The sequence below is a fragment of the Podarcis erhardii genome (genome assembly GCF_964252035.2).
Source record: "Podarcis erhardii genome assembly, chromosome: 11".
In the NCBI taxonomy this organism is placed as follows: domain Eukaryota; kingdom Metazoa; phylum Chordata; class Lepidosauria; order Squamata; family Lacertidae; genus Podarcis; species Podarcis erhardii.
In genome coordinates, this window is record NC_138501.1 from 31,460,806 (window position 1) to 31,478,596 (window position 17,791).

At 44.4% G+C, this 17,791-nt stretch overlaps 1 protein-coding gene across 3 annotated transcripts in view; it reads right to left on the bottom strand.

Annotated features, from left to right (window-relative positions):
- FAM169A (family with sequence similarity 169 member A) overlaps positions 1-14,151 on the bottom strand; it is a 37,332-nt gene extending 23,181 nt beyond the window's left edge. The window contains exons 1-2 of one of the 3 annotated variants that reach the window (XM_081881197.1): positions 13,813-14,151; positions 7,726-7,761 (exon numbers count right to left, since the gene is read on the bottom strand). Coding sequence is in view for 1 of the 3 variants with exons in the window: in XM_081881195.1 (XP_081737321.1) it covers positions 7,726-7,761; positions 13,505-13,684 (216 nt within the window). In the remaining 2 variants the exon portion in view is untranslated. Of the gene's footprint in view, positions 1-7,725; positions 7,762-13,106; positions 13,242-13,504 lie in introns of those variants that run through there. The other 2 variants (XM_081881195.1, XM_081881196.1) reach the window with 2 other exon arrangements.
- Positions 14,152-17,791: the final 3,640 nt, after the last annotated feature.

Consider the following 17,791-nt stretch of genomic DNA (forward strand, 5'->3'; position numbering starts at 1 on the left):
GACGCACCTTGTTTTAGAGGGGGAGAACGGGGGGGGGGAATTCTCCCCCTCTCTGCTCAGCGCCCCTTCAGTGAAGCGTCAGGAGAAATGGAGCCCCTTCCATTTCTCCTCCCGCTTCGCTGAAGGGGCACTGCACAGAGAGGGGAAACTGTGCAGCGCCTCTCCAGCGAAGCGAAGCCTGGAGAGCAAGAGGGATCGGTGTGCACAAACCCCTCTCACTCTCCAGGCTTCAGGCGGCTATCCGCAAGCCTTCGGAGCGCAGCGGGAACTCCTGCTGCGCTCCGAAGGTTTGCGGATGGCTGCCTGAAGCCCCCGGAGTGCAGCGGGAGTTCCCGTTGCGCTCTGGGGGCTTCAGGCGGCTTCAGCGAAAGCAATGCGAAGCATCCGGAGCGTGGGGGGAGCTCTCCCTAGGCACTTCGGAGGCTTCGCATTGCTATCTCTGAAGCCAAGCAGCCTGCATTCGCTCCATAAGACGTACACACATTTCCCCTTAATTTTTGAAGGGGAAAAATTGCGTCATAGAGCGAAAAATATGGTAACTGAAGGCTGCTGCAGTTCTAAACTTGACCACTCATTGCACTGAGAGAGCTAGAGGAAGGATAGGGGATAGATGCCCTTAATAAAAAGACCCCTAGCTCTGGCAGGCAAGGCTATGGTCATATGCAGTACAGTACAACTAAGCTTATGCAACCCTGCAAAAGTTTTGTGGTGGTCACACTGCTTCATTTGCAATCAGTACATATCCCCTACTCCCTGCTGAAAACTCACAACTATCTATCCATCTATCTAGCCAAATAATATTTATTAGTTTTCCATTTTTAAAAAAACAAATCAATGCCAAATTACATCAAATTTAATACAATTTCCCCAAAAAGTTGACTTCCCACTCCTAGTCATAGTTACGGTCCATAGTTTTCCCCACTGCTGTTTGATATTACATATTTATCTCTTATATTCAATTTACAATTATAAATTTTTAATTAATTAATTAATTTTTTATTTAACAATATAGAATACCACAAATGTTTGGGTTTATTTTCACCTCCCTTTTGCTGCATTATATCCTCCCGGAAAGGAACGATGAGCTCACATTGGGGAAGGATCGCAGAACAAGGTAAAGAAGAATCAACCCAACACTAATGCACCATGATTGTGTCATGACTCAAGATTATGTCTCAGGAGGCGCCTGAAACAAAACATAAGTCTGGAGGGACCACCCCTACATTCCCAAAATTTTAAAGTTCTGATTCTCAGCCTAACTTTTAAGCCTTTACTCTCAACTTGCCAGAAGACATGCCATTCTCTGGTTCCTACATCACTTACTACCACCAGCATCCTATTTACTTAATAATTCATAAATTTATAGCCCACTTTCCCACTGAAGGCCCTTCACACCACCTCACCTGCCTCAGAAGATAAAGGAGGAAGGTCCTCAGTACACCGATATCACCTAGTCACAAATGCCCAGGCAACCTATTCCGGCACTTTTGTGTAGACACTAAAAATCATGGGCTGGGGCAGAGTAAGATCTTCCCTAGATCTTCATACAGCTGAATGCTACAACAAGATTAGTTTCCACCGTCTTGTTTGTCAGATTTAAAAATAGGTTGTCAACATCCACCAAGAAGCCCAGATTAATGTACCAACCATATTATTTGTAATCTCTTCCCAAGGAGCTTACGCTGCTCTGTATTAGAAAGTGAGACAAGTTATAGCTTCCGATCTGAATTCAAAGGGAAATTAATGAAGACCTGGTTCCTACTCCTCCTCGCCCTCAGTTTCAACAGATTTTAAATTATGTCAAGGCACAACTATTTATGAAACCTGAGAAATAGCAGCTGCCATGCTTCTGGCTCACATGAAGGTTTCATGTTTTTAAGAAAAGTTTGTTGTTCTTCTGAAAAACAAAGTTTGGCAGAAAAAGCCTCTGACATATAACACTACAAATATATATCATGTTGAATTGCAAAAGGAAAAATAAAACGGGCAAGGGTCAAACGTTTATTCAGCAGCAAACAAGGGGAAATGAATCGTGAACCAACTAAATGGCATATTTCAGAGCCAAACTAGATGAGACAGCAGGAAGTCTGACCAACCACAATTTGTTTTTTAAGCTAAGAGCAGCATTGTTGGGGGTCGGATCACAGAATGGCTGGGTCGCGATGCTGGAGGAGAGGAGCTAACTTCTACAGTGTAGAATACACCAATTGCCCCAATCAAAACTCTTTCCTGAAGTTCAGGGTCCAGCTAAAGACTCTGGGTTATCGGCCAAATCCCACATGCCGGAAGGTTTTCCCAATAGAATTTGCCCCACCTCCCAGTCACTTTTAGGATCACCAGAGAAGGTCCAATCAAGATGGCGTCAACGCCAAGGGATAGCCGAGGAAGAAACACAACATGATTCTTACGCTTGTTATCAACTTCTCCCACAAGCGTGGAATCCAAGCTGTCCCTGAAAATAATTAAGCCTGCAAGCTTACAGTGCCAAAGAGAGCGTTCCAGGGGCTATAGCAAACATCGGAGGTCATTCTTCAAGGGGGGAACTGTGGCAAGGGAACATCAGAGGTCGTTCTGCAAGTGTGGAAGGGGCAGCAATCGTGGCAAGGGAAGTCTAGTGTCAGACGCCTCCTCCATAGAGCTCTGACATCCGTAGGTCCAAAAGGGGGCACTGCGAGGAGAGGGCTGGGGAAAGGGCACAGCTATCTCCGTCGCCTGATTCACCTCCAAACCAAAAGGAAACACACAGCATCCCTGGAGGCTGGTGTCATTGATTTCCCATCCATTGTTCCCAATGGGAGGGAAATCAATACAGAAGGAGACAGAAAAGGACAGAGGACCACAAGAGCTCATACTTCTGCCCTGAAAGCACAAACCCCGCAGAGCGATGGATGTGGCACTTCAACAACAGCCAGCTCTCTCTCCCTCCCCTCTTCAGGATTGCAGACTAGCACTGTGATCCAAAAAACCATCACACCATACTGGAGCAGACGCAGGGTGGATAAAAATAAATGACTCAAAAAAAGAAAAATGATTTTTTTTATTTAAAAAGGATTTTTTAAAAAAATGCTTTTGGATGAAAAATCTTCCTAAAGATAGTTTTCTATTTAAGTTACATTATAGTCCAAAGGCTATTCATCAGGAAATAAGTGTATGTTTTAAGTTTTTCAGGTGTGCTAAAACTCAGTCTAAGTTGATTTTTTTTATTGTTTAACATATCAGTTAACAAACATGGATACATATGCTATAATGTTATTGTTTTAGTTAAATAAATAGTTTAAACTGTTATTAAGGAAATGATTATTTTTCTCCTTCCAACAAAGTATGGCAGAAAAGCTGTCCAAATATAAACAGTTAACTTATTAAACCTCACAGTAATTTCATAATTATCTGTCTATGCATTTCTAGTAGTATAACCAAATCAGTAATTCTTGATACAACTATAAAAACTACTCTGAAAATTTATTATTCCAAAAATGAAACCTTCATCTGGTTGTAAATATTAAGATTATAGCAGCAAGAACGAGCCTTTCTGTGAAAAAGAAAAGAAAAGAAAAAGATTTAAATCAAGTGTTACTGACTAGTGATTTAAATTGATTTGATTTAAATCAAATCCTCCCTGAGCAGAAGTGTCCCTCTCAGCTTCCGGCATGCTGGCAGGTTCTTCGTCAGAGGAAAGTCTCACAACAGGTAGTGATAAAGGGGGGTATCAAATCCAAATCCAAACTCCAATAGGGAGGGGCAGGGCTGAGCTGGCTTCCAGGGATCTGTTGGGTTCCAATCTGGTCTCACTGTCATTGTATGATGACATTAGGCCTGATCCAGGCTTGATCACTGTGCTAGCCTGGAAATGGCATAGGAATTGGACCCAAACAATCGCATTCTGCACACCTTCCACCATGGTCAGCAAAGTCTGCAGATATGGCAAATAAGCTCTACCACCCTGTGGGGGTTGGGGTTAGGACTGCCACACAAGTAGGGCTGGGCGATATATATCAATATATCATCCAAAACTGGTTTGAAGTCCATATCGTAATACTGGTTTCATAAATTTTGACCTGGCAATATCATGAGTACAGTGGTACCTCAGGTTACATACACTTCAGGTTACAGACCCCGCTAACCCAGAAATAGTGCTTCAGGTTAAGAACTTTGCTTCAGGATGAGAACAGAAATCGTGCTCTGGCGGCACGGCAGCAGCGGGAGGCCCCATTAGCTAAAGTGGTGCTTCAGGTTAAGAACAGTTTCAGGTTAAGAACGGACCTCCAGAACGAATTAAGTACTTAACCCGAGGTACCACTGTATGTATGTGTGTGTTACGCAAAAATCACAATGTGGGGAAAACAGTGTAGCTAGCAAATGCTTCTCTCGATTCCTGCAGCCCCTATTAACTCTGTCAGATCTTCCTTGCCTCATGCAGGTGGCAGCGAATCACAAGAGCAGGCGCTGGCAAAAATCACGATGCAGGAAAAACCATGAAGCCAGACAAGGCCTCTACATAGCTCCTTCCTTATTTTATACATTGTGATACGTCAATATATTGCTGTGTTTAGCTAGTGATATATCACATTGTTGAAAACCATGTATCGCCCAGCCCTACACACAAGTGTTCTCCACGCCATCAAGATGAGCTAAAAAATCCACAGAGAAATAACATCTTATTTGATTCATTCCTTCTGATCCTTTAGCATTATTTCCTACCACATTTCCAAACTTCCTTCGGCCACCATGAAAGTTAGCAATTTATCATCATACACAGTGGGAGAACAAGAACTCACAGGACTTTTACATTGTAGAGGATACAAAACTGCCCTAATGAACTTTCACACAGCTTGTAAGCTACAGACAGCCCATCTCTGGGAAACCATAAGGCTTTCAAGCAGAAACCATATGGGTCAAAATAAAAAATTGACATCTTTTTACGGCTCAAGCAGAACAATGACCTTCTGTCAGATCAAAGTCTAACTCAAGGCAATTGGCCCCCCTGGGAATGCTCTGCCTAAGAACTGCCACATGTGTTAGAAAATGGCACAGGGAAGTAAAAAGTTCTGCTGGCTCATCTCATCCGTGCACCAGGTTAAATATCCTGCTAGATATTTTAATCCAATTTAAATTGGCCAATATTTGAAATGTGCTGCTTTGAGTGTTTTTAGCATTATAAAATCAACAGGTCGAATTTTACAAGGCAAAATTAATCTAGATGGGACAATCTAACGTCACTCAAAGTAGTTTATCATTATTTAAATATTTATAAACCGCACTTTGGTATAAAATATGGCAAGGCGGTATATAACATACAACTTAAAAACACAATACTGGTTTCATGATCCCACAAAGTCTTGTGCAAGTCTCATGTCAGTTGTGAAACAGATTAAAGGTATCTGGAGCACATATGTGAAACCTAAAATAACAAAAACGCAAAATTGATTTAAATGAATTATAAGATTTATATACATATATACTGTATACAATTTTCTCCATTCTCGACGTAGTCTATATGAGAAACAACAATCATGTAGTAACCAGAATTAATTACTCTCATGAAAGCACACAGCTCTTTCAGTCTTCAGAATAGTTTAAATGCCTTGAATACCACAAAGGCAGGTTAACAGGGCCAGGAATTGATAGGAACACAGGGACCTTTCCAGGGTCAGAACTTCTACAGATATGCCTCCTTTAAGGGCACACAATTTAGAGTTGCATACACTGCATTGGTAGGGAAATAACTCCCACAGCTCTTTGAAAAACTGAGCCCCTTTAAAGGCACAGGAAAGGGAAGAACGCTGTGCATTAAAAGTATATCAATTCAGATAATGGTTGTCAACTGTGCTTGCCAATATCAAGCAACATCAAAGCGAAGCTTCCAAATTCTTTGAACTCTATGTTGTGTTGCTGGTGTAGCACTATGGTGCGGAACCCTTTTTCAAGCTGAGGGCTGCTTTCTTTCTTAGTGTGTTTCAGGGGGCCACGTGGCAAGGGGTACAGCCAGAGGCAAAAGCTTGCAAAGCAATGGATGTGAATTCTACCTCTGCACAGTAGGCTAGTTTGCATACACACACACACGCATCCCTCTCCATCCTCCACCGAGGCAACATCTGGGACACATGGACTTCAACAGAGTTAATTTGCTAGGATGATACTGAACCAGCCGAAGCTACCATTGCAATGCAATCATCTCAGGTGCGAGAACAAGAGTGTCCAGAAAAGTTCTTCCTGCTGCTCAAATATGCTGCTGGTTGCAGTCATCTGAAAGCAAATGCTTTCGTCACTTGTCAACTTTACATGGTCAGAATGGTCTTTGCCATCACGTTACGTCACGAGCAATGGCGCAATCAACAAACACTTCATGGGTAGCAGCCCTGTTGCACTTCCAATGGAGCCTGGCACTCTTTGGTGTTCCAGTCAATGCACACATGTGTACCTGGACTAACGTTTGTCAGGATACTTTTAACTGGGAGCAACAACCAAGAGAAGGATGAAGACAAACATATCCAGCTGGGACAGCTCAGTAGATACAGCACGAGACTCAATCTCACGGTTCTGGGTTCAACTTGGGCAAACGAGTCCTGCATTGCAGGGGGGTTGGACTAGATCACCCTCATGGTCCCTTCCAACTCTATGATTCTATAATATAAAAGAGAGCTCACACCACATTCCTCACCCACAAGGTGAGCCTGGTAGCCCCCGCTCCCATTGACGGTCCAGCTGATACAAACTGAATGCTTGTTCAGATGCAACTTCTGCATCTCCTTCAAGGCTTAGACAGGCAACCTGCTTGTTATAGTTGTGTTTTTGTTTTTAAGCATAACTGCATATTTATCCTTGTTTTAAAAACTGTGGCTTGGATCCTAAGAAAAGCTGCTGTACTAAGGAAATTCACAGGAAGTTTCACGTGCTCTCCTTATGCCACTGACATCCGTGCAGCGCGAAAAAACCCCCTGACAGGCTGAGGAGACGGGATGCAGATGTGATGCTCTGCCCACCTTCGCACAATTCTCCGCTGCCCCACCACATCGTTCAGGAAGGTCCCCTGACCCTACATCAAAACTTTTCAGGGGACTGTAAGTTATCCTTCTGTGACTTTCCTTAAGCTAATTTATATTAGGTTCCAAAATGGTGGTCTCCCCACTATACCCACCTTCCACCCTCAAGGTACAAGCACTGCTCCAGAGATTCAGGGCAATTAAGTGCCTTGATTCCATACATTATGGGTTCTTCGGGGAGGAAGGCTGGGATAGAAATGTAATAAATACACAGGGAGTGCCAGTCAGTCTGTCAGTGCTGCCTAACAGCTGGCTTCCATTGAAAACATCCAGAGCACATCTGAATTGGAATCACAGTTCCCAGCCCACCACAAAGGAAATTTCAATATGCTCCAGAGGAGTTTGCTTCCAAGGAAGCAAGCTTAGAATTCAAATGGCAGCAACTTTTGCAATGAGGCCCTTTTAGTTTTTAAAAATTTTATATACTTTTTTTCATATATAAACAGCCCTTGTTCTGCATATAACCTTAGCAGATTTTGTACCACACACCCACACTGCACAAAGCTGCCAGATAGATAAATGACCAGTTTACAAAAATGCTTGGTATCCTGCCAAGCATGGGGTACCTCTGTTGTACAGCCATTTATTTTATTATTTTTAGCAATTGTTGTTCCCCACACAATGGAAGCTGGATATAAACAGATTAGAGAAAGTAAGAGAGTAGTAAATGCTAACAAATACTCACAGTCCCTGGGGATTTGATGTGGTCAGACAGTTTATGCTGGGAAAAAGAAAAGCAGAATTATTAGGATCCAGAGGTGTAATTTATTGAGATGAATGGAGGTATGACATACCTCTTGTCAAAGGTATTCTGCCAGACCTATTAAGACAGCTTAAGACTCACACTTCCTAACAATGAGCTTTGTTTTCTAGCTCATTGGTTTGCAAAATTCTGAGCAATATGAGGCATTCTATGACAACAAGATTTGAAGCCAGCTCCCCACCCCCACCCCCGGATTCTGATCTTCCCTTGCAACAGGAGCTATTCTATGGCACTGGTCGTAAACTGGTAGATTAGGACCCACAACTGAATTGCATCCTGATTTCACCGGGGTAGCAACAAGAGAACTGTCCCCCCCCCCCAACCCTTCTCTGCATTCCATCTTTAGAAGTACAAAGAAAGGGTCTTTTCTGTGGTGCACCCTAACTGTGGAAAACATTCCTGAAGGAGATACAGTGGTACCTCGGGATAAACACGCTTCAGGTTACACACTCCGCTAACCCAGAAATAGTGCTTCAGGTTAAGAACTTTGCTTCAGGATAAGAACAGAAATCGTGTTCCGGCGGCTCAGCAGCAGCAGGAGGCCCCATTAGCTAAAGTGGTGCTTCAGGTTAAGAACAGTTTCAGGTTAAGAACGGACCTCTGGAACGAATTAAGTACTTAACCTGAGGTACCACTGTATGTCTGGTGGGAAGTGGGACACTCTCTCTCCAACGCATGTTCTGGATGTAACTGGATCCCAGATCTGAAAATGTTGAAGGCTACTGGTTCTAAGGTACACCCACAATTTGCATTGCCAGGCTAGAGATTTTGAGGGCAAATTTTGAATGTATGCAATATTTCTTTTATTATCAACCCTAAAGCAGAAAAACTTCAACAATGTCAAATAATATAATAATAATTTATTATTTATACCCCGCCCATCTGGCTGGGTTTCCCCAAGCCTTGCATCGTTTACAACTTAGCACATAAAATTGTACTAGTTGGCATATTTAGGGAAATCTACAGATGTTTACTCCACAATAAGGCACACTCTACGCAATGGAGCTCATTTCTCGGTAAGCGTGCATAGAATTGCAGCCTTGTAAATGCCTTAAGTTTTGTACATGCAAAATTGAAAATATACCATCCCGCGAGAGAGGGAGCTGCACACTGCTGCACCCTATGCTCCCCCAGAGTATCTGTGTCAGTCCTTTGAGAAGAGAGGCGGAAAGCTCCACTGCAAGGGGTCAGCCATATCAAAAGGACAGCAGATACAGGGTGCTTGCTTCTAATAATAATAATAATAATTTTTATTTATACCCCGCCCTCCCCAGCCAAGGCCGGCCTCAGGACGGCTAACAAACAATAATAAAAACAAGTTGAATGATTACAACTTAAAAACAAAATTAAAATACATTAAAATATTGAAACATTAAAATATTAAAATGTAGCCTCATCGCAGGAGGAGAAGGAAAGGAAAAAAGAAAGAGGGGGAGGGAATCAAATTGGCTCCAAGCCAAAGGCCAGGTGGAACAACTCGTGTCTTACAGGCCCTGCAGAAAGAAATCAGATCCTGCAGGGCCCTGGTCTCATGAGGCAGAGCGTTCCACCAGACCGGAGCCAGTGTTGAAAAGGCCCTGGCTCTGGTTGAAGCTAATCTAACTTCCTTAGGGCCCAGGACCACTAGGGTGTTGCTATTTATGGACCTTGAGGCTCTCCGGGGGGATATCGGGAGAGGCGGTCCCATAGGTACGAGGGTCCTAGGCCGTGAAGGGCTTTAAAGGTCAAAAGCAGCACCTTAAATCTGACCCTGTACTCCACCAGGAGCCACTGCAGCTGGAAAAGCACTGGGTGAATATGCTCCCATGGCAGAGACCCCGTGAGGAGCCTCGCTGCTGCATTCTGCACCCGCTGGAGTTTCTGGGACAGCTTCAAGGGCAGCCCCGCGTAGTATCTCCACACTAGACCAAAGGTCACCAGGAGGAGGTGGCAAGCTGCAGCTAAGGCTCTCTTAGCTCTTCTCATGGCCTTGGCAGTATCGTCTAGGATGCATCTTGGAGTCAAGTCTACAGAATTCTGAGGAATTAACCTTCTCTCCGGCAGTATTTTGTCTTGCACAAATAAATCCATACTAAACATTTTGAGTAGATAAAATTATTATCCTAGAGAGCATTTCACTCCTTCCAAAACAAGCAAAATATCTCATAGAGGGTAGGGGGTTTTTTGCATTTCCCCAAATGGCCATTTGGTGGTGGTTGGGAAATCTGGAGAGGAGGAGAACAAGTCCTTCCTTCCTACCCACAATTTTCAAGTCCCCCCTCCCCAAACAAGCAGGCCTCTCTGGCACACCCACACAGACTGAGAATCTCCTCTAAACTAGGGTGATTGGGTGCAAATGAGGAAAGGGCTCAGGCTCCTTTAGTAACTGTGCAGAAGAGGGAGCTGCAACACCTCCTCAAATCCTCCCTTCTTCTGCACCTGGCCCTTCCTAGAGCAAGGTTCTTAGTGGGAGAAGGAAATGCCTCTCCTGAGCTTCTAAACAGCAGTTCTCTTTTAAGGGTAAGTTATTGCTCACCTAAGCCCCTACTCTAATGCCATTCACATGCTTTAAAATGGTGTCAGCAGGCGGTGATGTAAACAACACCATCAATGTGCATGGTGCTTTAGGGAATACAAGAGGCCAGGTCTTCATTGCAGCACTGCCAGTAATTGCAATGCAATCTGAAACAGCCAATGCCCTGTTATGAAATCAGTTTGCATCCATCCAAGTCCCAAAGTCTGGGGAACAGAGATGGATGCATGCTAAAGTAATTCTCAATTAAGAGCCCCAGTAATTCCTAGGATTCAAAACAGAATTTTGCCATGGTGCAGAAGTTGTCCAACTTAGTCAGAAACCAATTCCCCAAGGCTGTAAGAATTATGAGGCTCCTCAACTTTGAGACATAATGTGAAACAGATGATTTGGCTGAGCCAAGTTGATAAAATGACAAAGGGCACGTACAAGACCCATGAGAAGGGTGTGAGGGATTCTATGGCATCGGAGAACTTTGTGAGGGAGGATGGGACACAAATTGTTTGTCACCCTTGAAATCAACCCAACGGAGCATGGGGTATTAGACATACTGTACTATAAGTACCGTAGTCACTCACCACCAGACAAATTGGAGAAGCTCAAGGCAGGCCACTTTGGAAACACATTCTTAATTTATAATGCCTCTGCATGGTGCTTCCCTTCACAGCAATATGCACAAAGGCAGGCACACGAGGGACACTATCATGTCTTTTGTTAGTAGCACACCTTAATTTATTTAGACCAGCAAAAGCAACATGGCACACAAAAATATCTTGCTAGAATCAGGTATAAAATCCCTCAAGAACAGCTGAGAGTATAACAGCAAAGACGTAATAAACTTGCTACTACAAACATACACACAAAGCCCCAAGAGCCCAGACCTCCCTAGAAACTCTCCAGCACACACTATGGGAATCACCACTCCTGGTAATTAACCTAAATTTGAACTGCACTCCTGAACTTACTTGCCTGGGAATGAAGCCGACCAGATTTGTCTCTAAGTAGGATTGGACTGTGCTGTAACCATGTGCAGGACTACCCATTCCTATAAGCCAGGGTGCCCAAACTTTTTTCAAAGAGGGCCAGATTTTATGAAGTGAACATGCGTGAGGGCCAACCAATGTTGTTGAGCTTTTTTTTAGGATTTAAGTTGTTGAGTTTTTTGTTTAATTTTTTTACAATTTCACCCCAAAGTTGGCCCCCAAAATGGACTTTGGACATGCCTGCTATAAGCCCTATACAGTGGTGCCTCAGGTTAAGCACTTAATTCGTTCCGGAGGTCCGTTCCTAACCTGAAACTGTTCTTAACCTGAAGCACCACTTTAGCTAATGGGGCCTCCTGCTGCCACCGCGCCAACAAAACCCAATTTCTGATCTTATCCTGAAGCAAAGTTCTTAACCTGAAGCACTATTACTGGCGTAGTGGAGTGTGTAACCTGAAGCGTATGTAACCTGAGGTACCACTGTATAAATCACAAAGTTAACCTGTGACTTGTCAAAAGATCCTGCCGAATACTTTCATGTAAACCAGGATAGATAAAAGGTAGATCCTCAGGATCTACAACTCTGGGTGATTTGCAGTTACTTCTTACTCCGTATAATTTAACGCAAGTGAAAATACATATTTCTCTGGCATGGCTAGTCTTGTTCTAAGTTCCTCTCCTATAAAATATGATTATTAAGTGTTTGCTATTATGCCAATAAAGGCTGAATGAATGAAATGTGTTTGCCTTTGACTAGGTCTTTGTGCAGTTCTACTGGCCAGCTTTAAGAGTCCTATGTTTAAGTAAGTCCCTGATCTGTAGTAACTGAGATGTAGATTGTACTCATATACAGTACTTTTTTCCTCAGTGTATAGCTTACAGGACATGCTGCCAAGTACTGGGGCACAAAGCCCTACATAGCTGGGAAGCAGGAAACCGAAAAGATAGTCTCACCACTTCACTTATATGCCCAATTGATCACTGTGCTCTGCAGGAGAAGGCCCCCTGTGGATACCATGTTATCAGGAGGTTCCTTTCTTGGGATATAGGAATCAAGTCTTTAATGTGGCAGCAGCCTCTGGAAAGCCTTCCCATTCCATATTAAACAGGCAGTCTCTGGTTTTTGTGTGTGTGTGTTTTTGGCACCTACTCAAGACCTTTTTTCACCAAGCCTTTGAAGTTGAATATCTTTACATCCCAGTCTGCATTGGAACTAATTTTAACTGTTTTTATATATGTAATTGTTTTATGCATGGAAGTGTTTTTATTGTCCTTACACTTGTCTTTATGGTTGTTAACTGTTTTATTTGGTATATACAGTAATTGTTTATTTTTTTTTAGTTGCTGTTACCCACCCCGGGGACCTTATGGTAAAGGGAAACCCAATACTGTAAAATACACAGCTGCTGACTCCGCCGTTCACACTAAGTGTACATTACTTTGAATTTCTTGCAGAAACAGACCTCACAACCCTGAAACCGACCCACCCCCGAAGTAAACAATCCAGAAAAAGCAAACCTCTCTCACACCGACATTTTAAAAATGCACAGATGTTTGCAAATACCTCCTCAGAGTCCACCCCCCCTTCCCTCCAACAGGCTTAAAGCGAGCACTGGGCAAGAATAACGCGCACCAACAACCCTCCCACCACAATTATTGGCCTACATACAGTATCACAGTAAGAAAAGGCAGAAGGGGGAGGGGCGCCAGCCGCTGGAACAGAAAAGGGAACCTTGCCAATTAAGGATTATTATTTTTTCCCCCTCCGGATTACACTTGAACCCCTCGAAACCCCATGCGCCCGTTACCTTTGCCGCCGCCCTCGGTGACCCCACGCCCAGCGCTGCGCCCCGAGCGCGGGTTTAATTCATTCTCCACAGCTGAGGCCGGCAAGAAAAGGCTGCAAGGCGCACGCCGCGCTCCGGAGAGGGGACGTGGGCGGGCGAAAAGCCGGAGGGGGCGGCCGGGCGCCGGTGTGAGGAGGCACCTTTGGTCGTCCCTAGTGGGGTCGGAAGCCCCCCGTGCTGCGCCCAGGTTCCTTCGGGCACCCGAGGGACGCAGGCACTCGCTCGGCTAGATGCAGGCGCAGCGCAGGAAGGCCTAGAGAACATGGAGAGGGGGGCTTAGAGCGCACGCCAAGGGGGAGCGCGGGGAAAGAGGGACGCGCGCCCACGCCAGCGGCCGGCTCTCCGCTGCCCTCGCCTACCTGGCTTTCCGCGACGATAAGCGCAGTCACTTCCTTTCGAGGAGGAGAAGGAGGGGGAAGGACCCCGACCCCCAAGCTGACCACCACTCCCACCCCGGGCTGCCTAGCAACAACTATGAATCCCGGATCCGGTGCTTGCCAGGCCTGGATTACTAGGGAGAGTGGAGAGCAGGTTGTCATCAGCCGAAGGCTGCCCCATCTCCTTCCACGCCCCCTGCATTCTGCACTCACTCACCTCCTCCGGGGCTGCAAAACGGACCGGGCGTGGCGGCGGTGGCTGGGCCGGCTAGGAGTCCACCTAGGCTCACCTTCTGCTCCTCTCGCCGTTGCTACTGGGCGCCTGATAGCATCATCGGCGTCCCTCCCCCTGCCGCGCTCGCCTCTCCTCTCCCTGTTTCTGACGCACTCATTCTGCAACGTCTGGAGCTTTCAGCTGCACCCACTCCAGCGCGCTTGCAGCTCTCCCTCCTCAGTGCATCGCCCAGCCGGCAAAAAGCTGCTGCTGCTGCCGCCGCCACCGCCGCTGCTCCAACAACAAAAGAAATCCGGGGACAAACGAGACCTTGTGCCTAAAATCAACTCAAGCCTTCCTTTTGTCGTGCTCCAAAGACGGCACAGCTGGGCGAAGGATTTATGAATGCAAAATGAAGGGGGACGTTGGCACAACACACCACCTACCTTTCCTTCCAAAAGGCCCCCAATCTATTGCTGCAGCCGTGCTCCACTACAGCAGTCGCTGCAAATATTCCAGAGAACAATATGACTGATAGCTGCCAGTGATGGGCAGGCGGCAAAGAAACGCAAAGATGGAGAAAGACATTTGGAGAGGGTTGGCGGCATCGCGATCTCTTGTTTGGGTATGGCAGAGTAGCAAGGGCTATAACGTCAATGACAGCCTTTGTTGAACGTGCCGTAGGCAAATGCTTAGAAATTGATTGGAAAGATGATTTTACAACAAAGGGGAATTTGGAGCTGGAAGAAGGGAGGTTCATGTATGTTACTGCAATAAAGAAAAGAAAGGGCAGGCATTAGTGATGGTCCATGTATTGTAAATAAGCCATAAAACTGGCATAGGATAACACAGAAGGAAAGTCTCCGTTTTATTTAATAAGAAACAGTGTATTTAATCATCTAGGCTTCTGGACTGCAGGTCTTTGACTGTGTTTTGCAATGTCTCCCAGTGCATTTGCACAGAAGTAAATATCACTTTGCTCAGTGGGATTAGGTCCTTGTAAATCTGCAATCCATACATGCTTATTGTGGAGTAAATTAAATGGAACCGCTGGGACTTGCAGCTTGATTCTCCATATTTACTCAGAAGTCAGGTAAATCCCGCTGAATGCAATGGAGTTGACTCCCTAGTAAATATGCATGAGCCTCAGTTACAATAAATACAATAATATACCAGGGATACTCCAGAAAGGAGAGGATATAAACAAATACAGATTGAGGGAGGGGAAAGTGTGGGAAGGCAGTGATTTGGAGGAGAGCATCATATGGACCATGGAGACTTCATGGAGGTCGAGGAAGCTTGCTATTCACATTAAATGACATACAGATGAGTCCCTGAAGGGCCAAAGGTTCCCCAATCTGCTTCGTAGTTTTACGTCCCTGAAAATGTGAAATAAACTATAATTCTAGAGAACCGTCTTAAGAATTTTGTAAAGATAAATAAGTAAAGATATATTAATAGGATCCTGTTCCAGATCAGAGGCAGTCTCTTTCAAAGTTATACACCTTTATCTTTAGCTTTGCATTTTGTGGAATTGTACCCAGGTAAGCACCACCTGTCCTCTTCTGATTAAGGTGTCACAAAGGTGTCTCACCTTCTTCACTGTGTCCACACACAAGCACACCTACCCACGAAGCTGAAGTTGGTTCCTAGTTACTTATTTGCAAATATATTTTCAAAATAGAGCTCAGCCTATGGTTGCAAAGCAGCTGAGGCGTACATGATTTGTTACTTAGTTTATAAATTGATTAAGAAGGCTTTGTTGATCCAAAGTCAATTTTTTATTTATTTAATGGTATTAGTGCACTACACCTCAAAGTGTTATCAGATTAAATGTATGACTTCCCAACTTCCATATGGACCTTTAAAGAAAGCATTGCCTTATTTGAGTTTTTTATGCTACCTTGTTCCTTATGATGTTGCCCTGATGAATATACATGCACACTCAGAGTTCATTCTCTATGAAGTGTGTATTCAGAATTTCTAAGCATTGTGAACAACTTTTTTCAGGACACTGTTCTACTGCCAAGCAGAAGTTTTTCCTAGCATTTAGCCAGTCCTCTTTCTTGTAATTTTGACCTTTGGTTCAGGCCACACGATCTGGAACAACAAGACAAATTTGCCCCTTCAGCTACAGGCACGTACACAATGCTTGTGAGATTGCTTCCCCCCACTGCATTTCAAGTCATGTTTTACATTGCTGTACACACCATTATCTGATTTGTTTCGCTGTACTTGCGCACACACACACACACACACACACACACACACACACAGACACCTCAACCGAACTCCTAATTCAGTGAACCCATCACACGTTCATGCATTGACATGTAAAACAGATGTGTGAAATGCAAACACGTTAACTTCAGCTTGTGTTTTCAAATTGGATGAAAGCTGGTTTGAGGGGAAACGCATCAAACAATATTTCTTGAGAAATTGCAGGATACATATGGTTGGTTGGTGGGTAACATCATGTGTACTTGGTTTCAAAGACCAGCAGAGGGAGCACACTGGAGCTGCAGCAACGGCAATGTGTACAGAACCTATACCTCAGCCCTTCAAATATTTAAAGGTGGTGATCATCTTGACCAGATATCCCCAAACTCGACCCTCCAGATGTTTTGGGACTACAATTCCCATCATCCCTGACCACTGGTCCTGTTAGCTAGGGATGATGGGAGTTGTAGTCCCAAAACATCTGGAGGGCTGAGTTTGGGGGTGCCTGATCTTGAGTATTAAGTCTTCAGCAAGTGTTCATGGAAAATAAAGGAACTAGCACACAAATTAGCTGTCAAAATGATTTGAGCATCCACACATATACTAATCACATGGGTTTTGGTAATGCTGAGCCTTTTTAAAATTTCGCTTTCCCAGAGATATGCTAGGCCTTCAGACACATACCACATTCCATTCATACCTATACCATGCCACTTACTTTATCATTCTTTTGCAGCCATACACAAACACGACTCATTCACCTATTCTCAGATTCCATTCCAAAGATCCAAACTGTTCTTCACGACTTGCTATCTTTCTGTTCAGAGGAAAATAGATAAACAGATGTGCTAGATGAGAACTCCATGCAGTCTTATACCTCAAGTTTGAAGTTGAAGTCTTCTAAGAAAGACAATACCACCTGCTGTTTTTGTGTGCTTAAGGTGTGTGAAAGCTCATGTCTCGGGGTTGTTCATGATCCTGCTGCCAGCATGTGGCAATCATGGTCCTGAGAGTCGCCCCAGCTTCTTCTGAGGAGGAAAAAACTTAAACACGATACAGAGTGCCCAAAAATGGACCAGAGGCAATTGTATTTCATCCAGCAGAGCTTTACTTGCTACTGAAGGCAAATAAGCATAATGGTCACAAATCCAGTCCAGTACATTCAGGATTGGCACAGTCCATAAGAATCCAGTTGCAGCACTTACAAAAACCTGTAAACTTATAACAAGACTAAACCTTAACACCAAGCATACTATGTTCAGAATACCACACCAGAAGGAAGAGCGATAGAGAAAGTAAAACCCAGGCTCCTTCTGGCCTATATTTATAGTCAGCATGACGTTAATTGGAAGAGATAAGAGAACCAGTTCAAGCCAGCTGTACTCAGCTTCTCTGAAGGTTTAACCCAAACAATCATGAAGCATCTTTCATACAGAGCAGCTTTCAGAACCCTCTTGAATTAATCAGAATAGGAAAGATTTCTACACATCAGATCAATACTTTCTGTACTAAGAAATGCAAACTGACACTGAGTCAGTCCGTTCTAACTTCCAACCTCATGAGCATCTACCAGCAAGACATTTCTATGCTTGCTGATCCCATATGTATAGCTTTCAGCCTGCCTAGGAAGGTCTGGGGTGGGGTGGGGAACCAAAGACCTCTATACAGTGGTACCTCTGGTTACGTACTTAATTCGTTCTGGAGATCCGTTCTTACCTGAAACTGTTCTTAACCTGAAGCACCACTTTAGCTAATGGGGCCTCCCGCTGCTGCTGCTGCTGCTGCTGCTGCGCCGCCGCCGCCAAAGCACAATTTCTGTTCTCATCCTGAAGCAA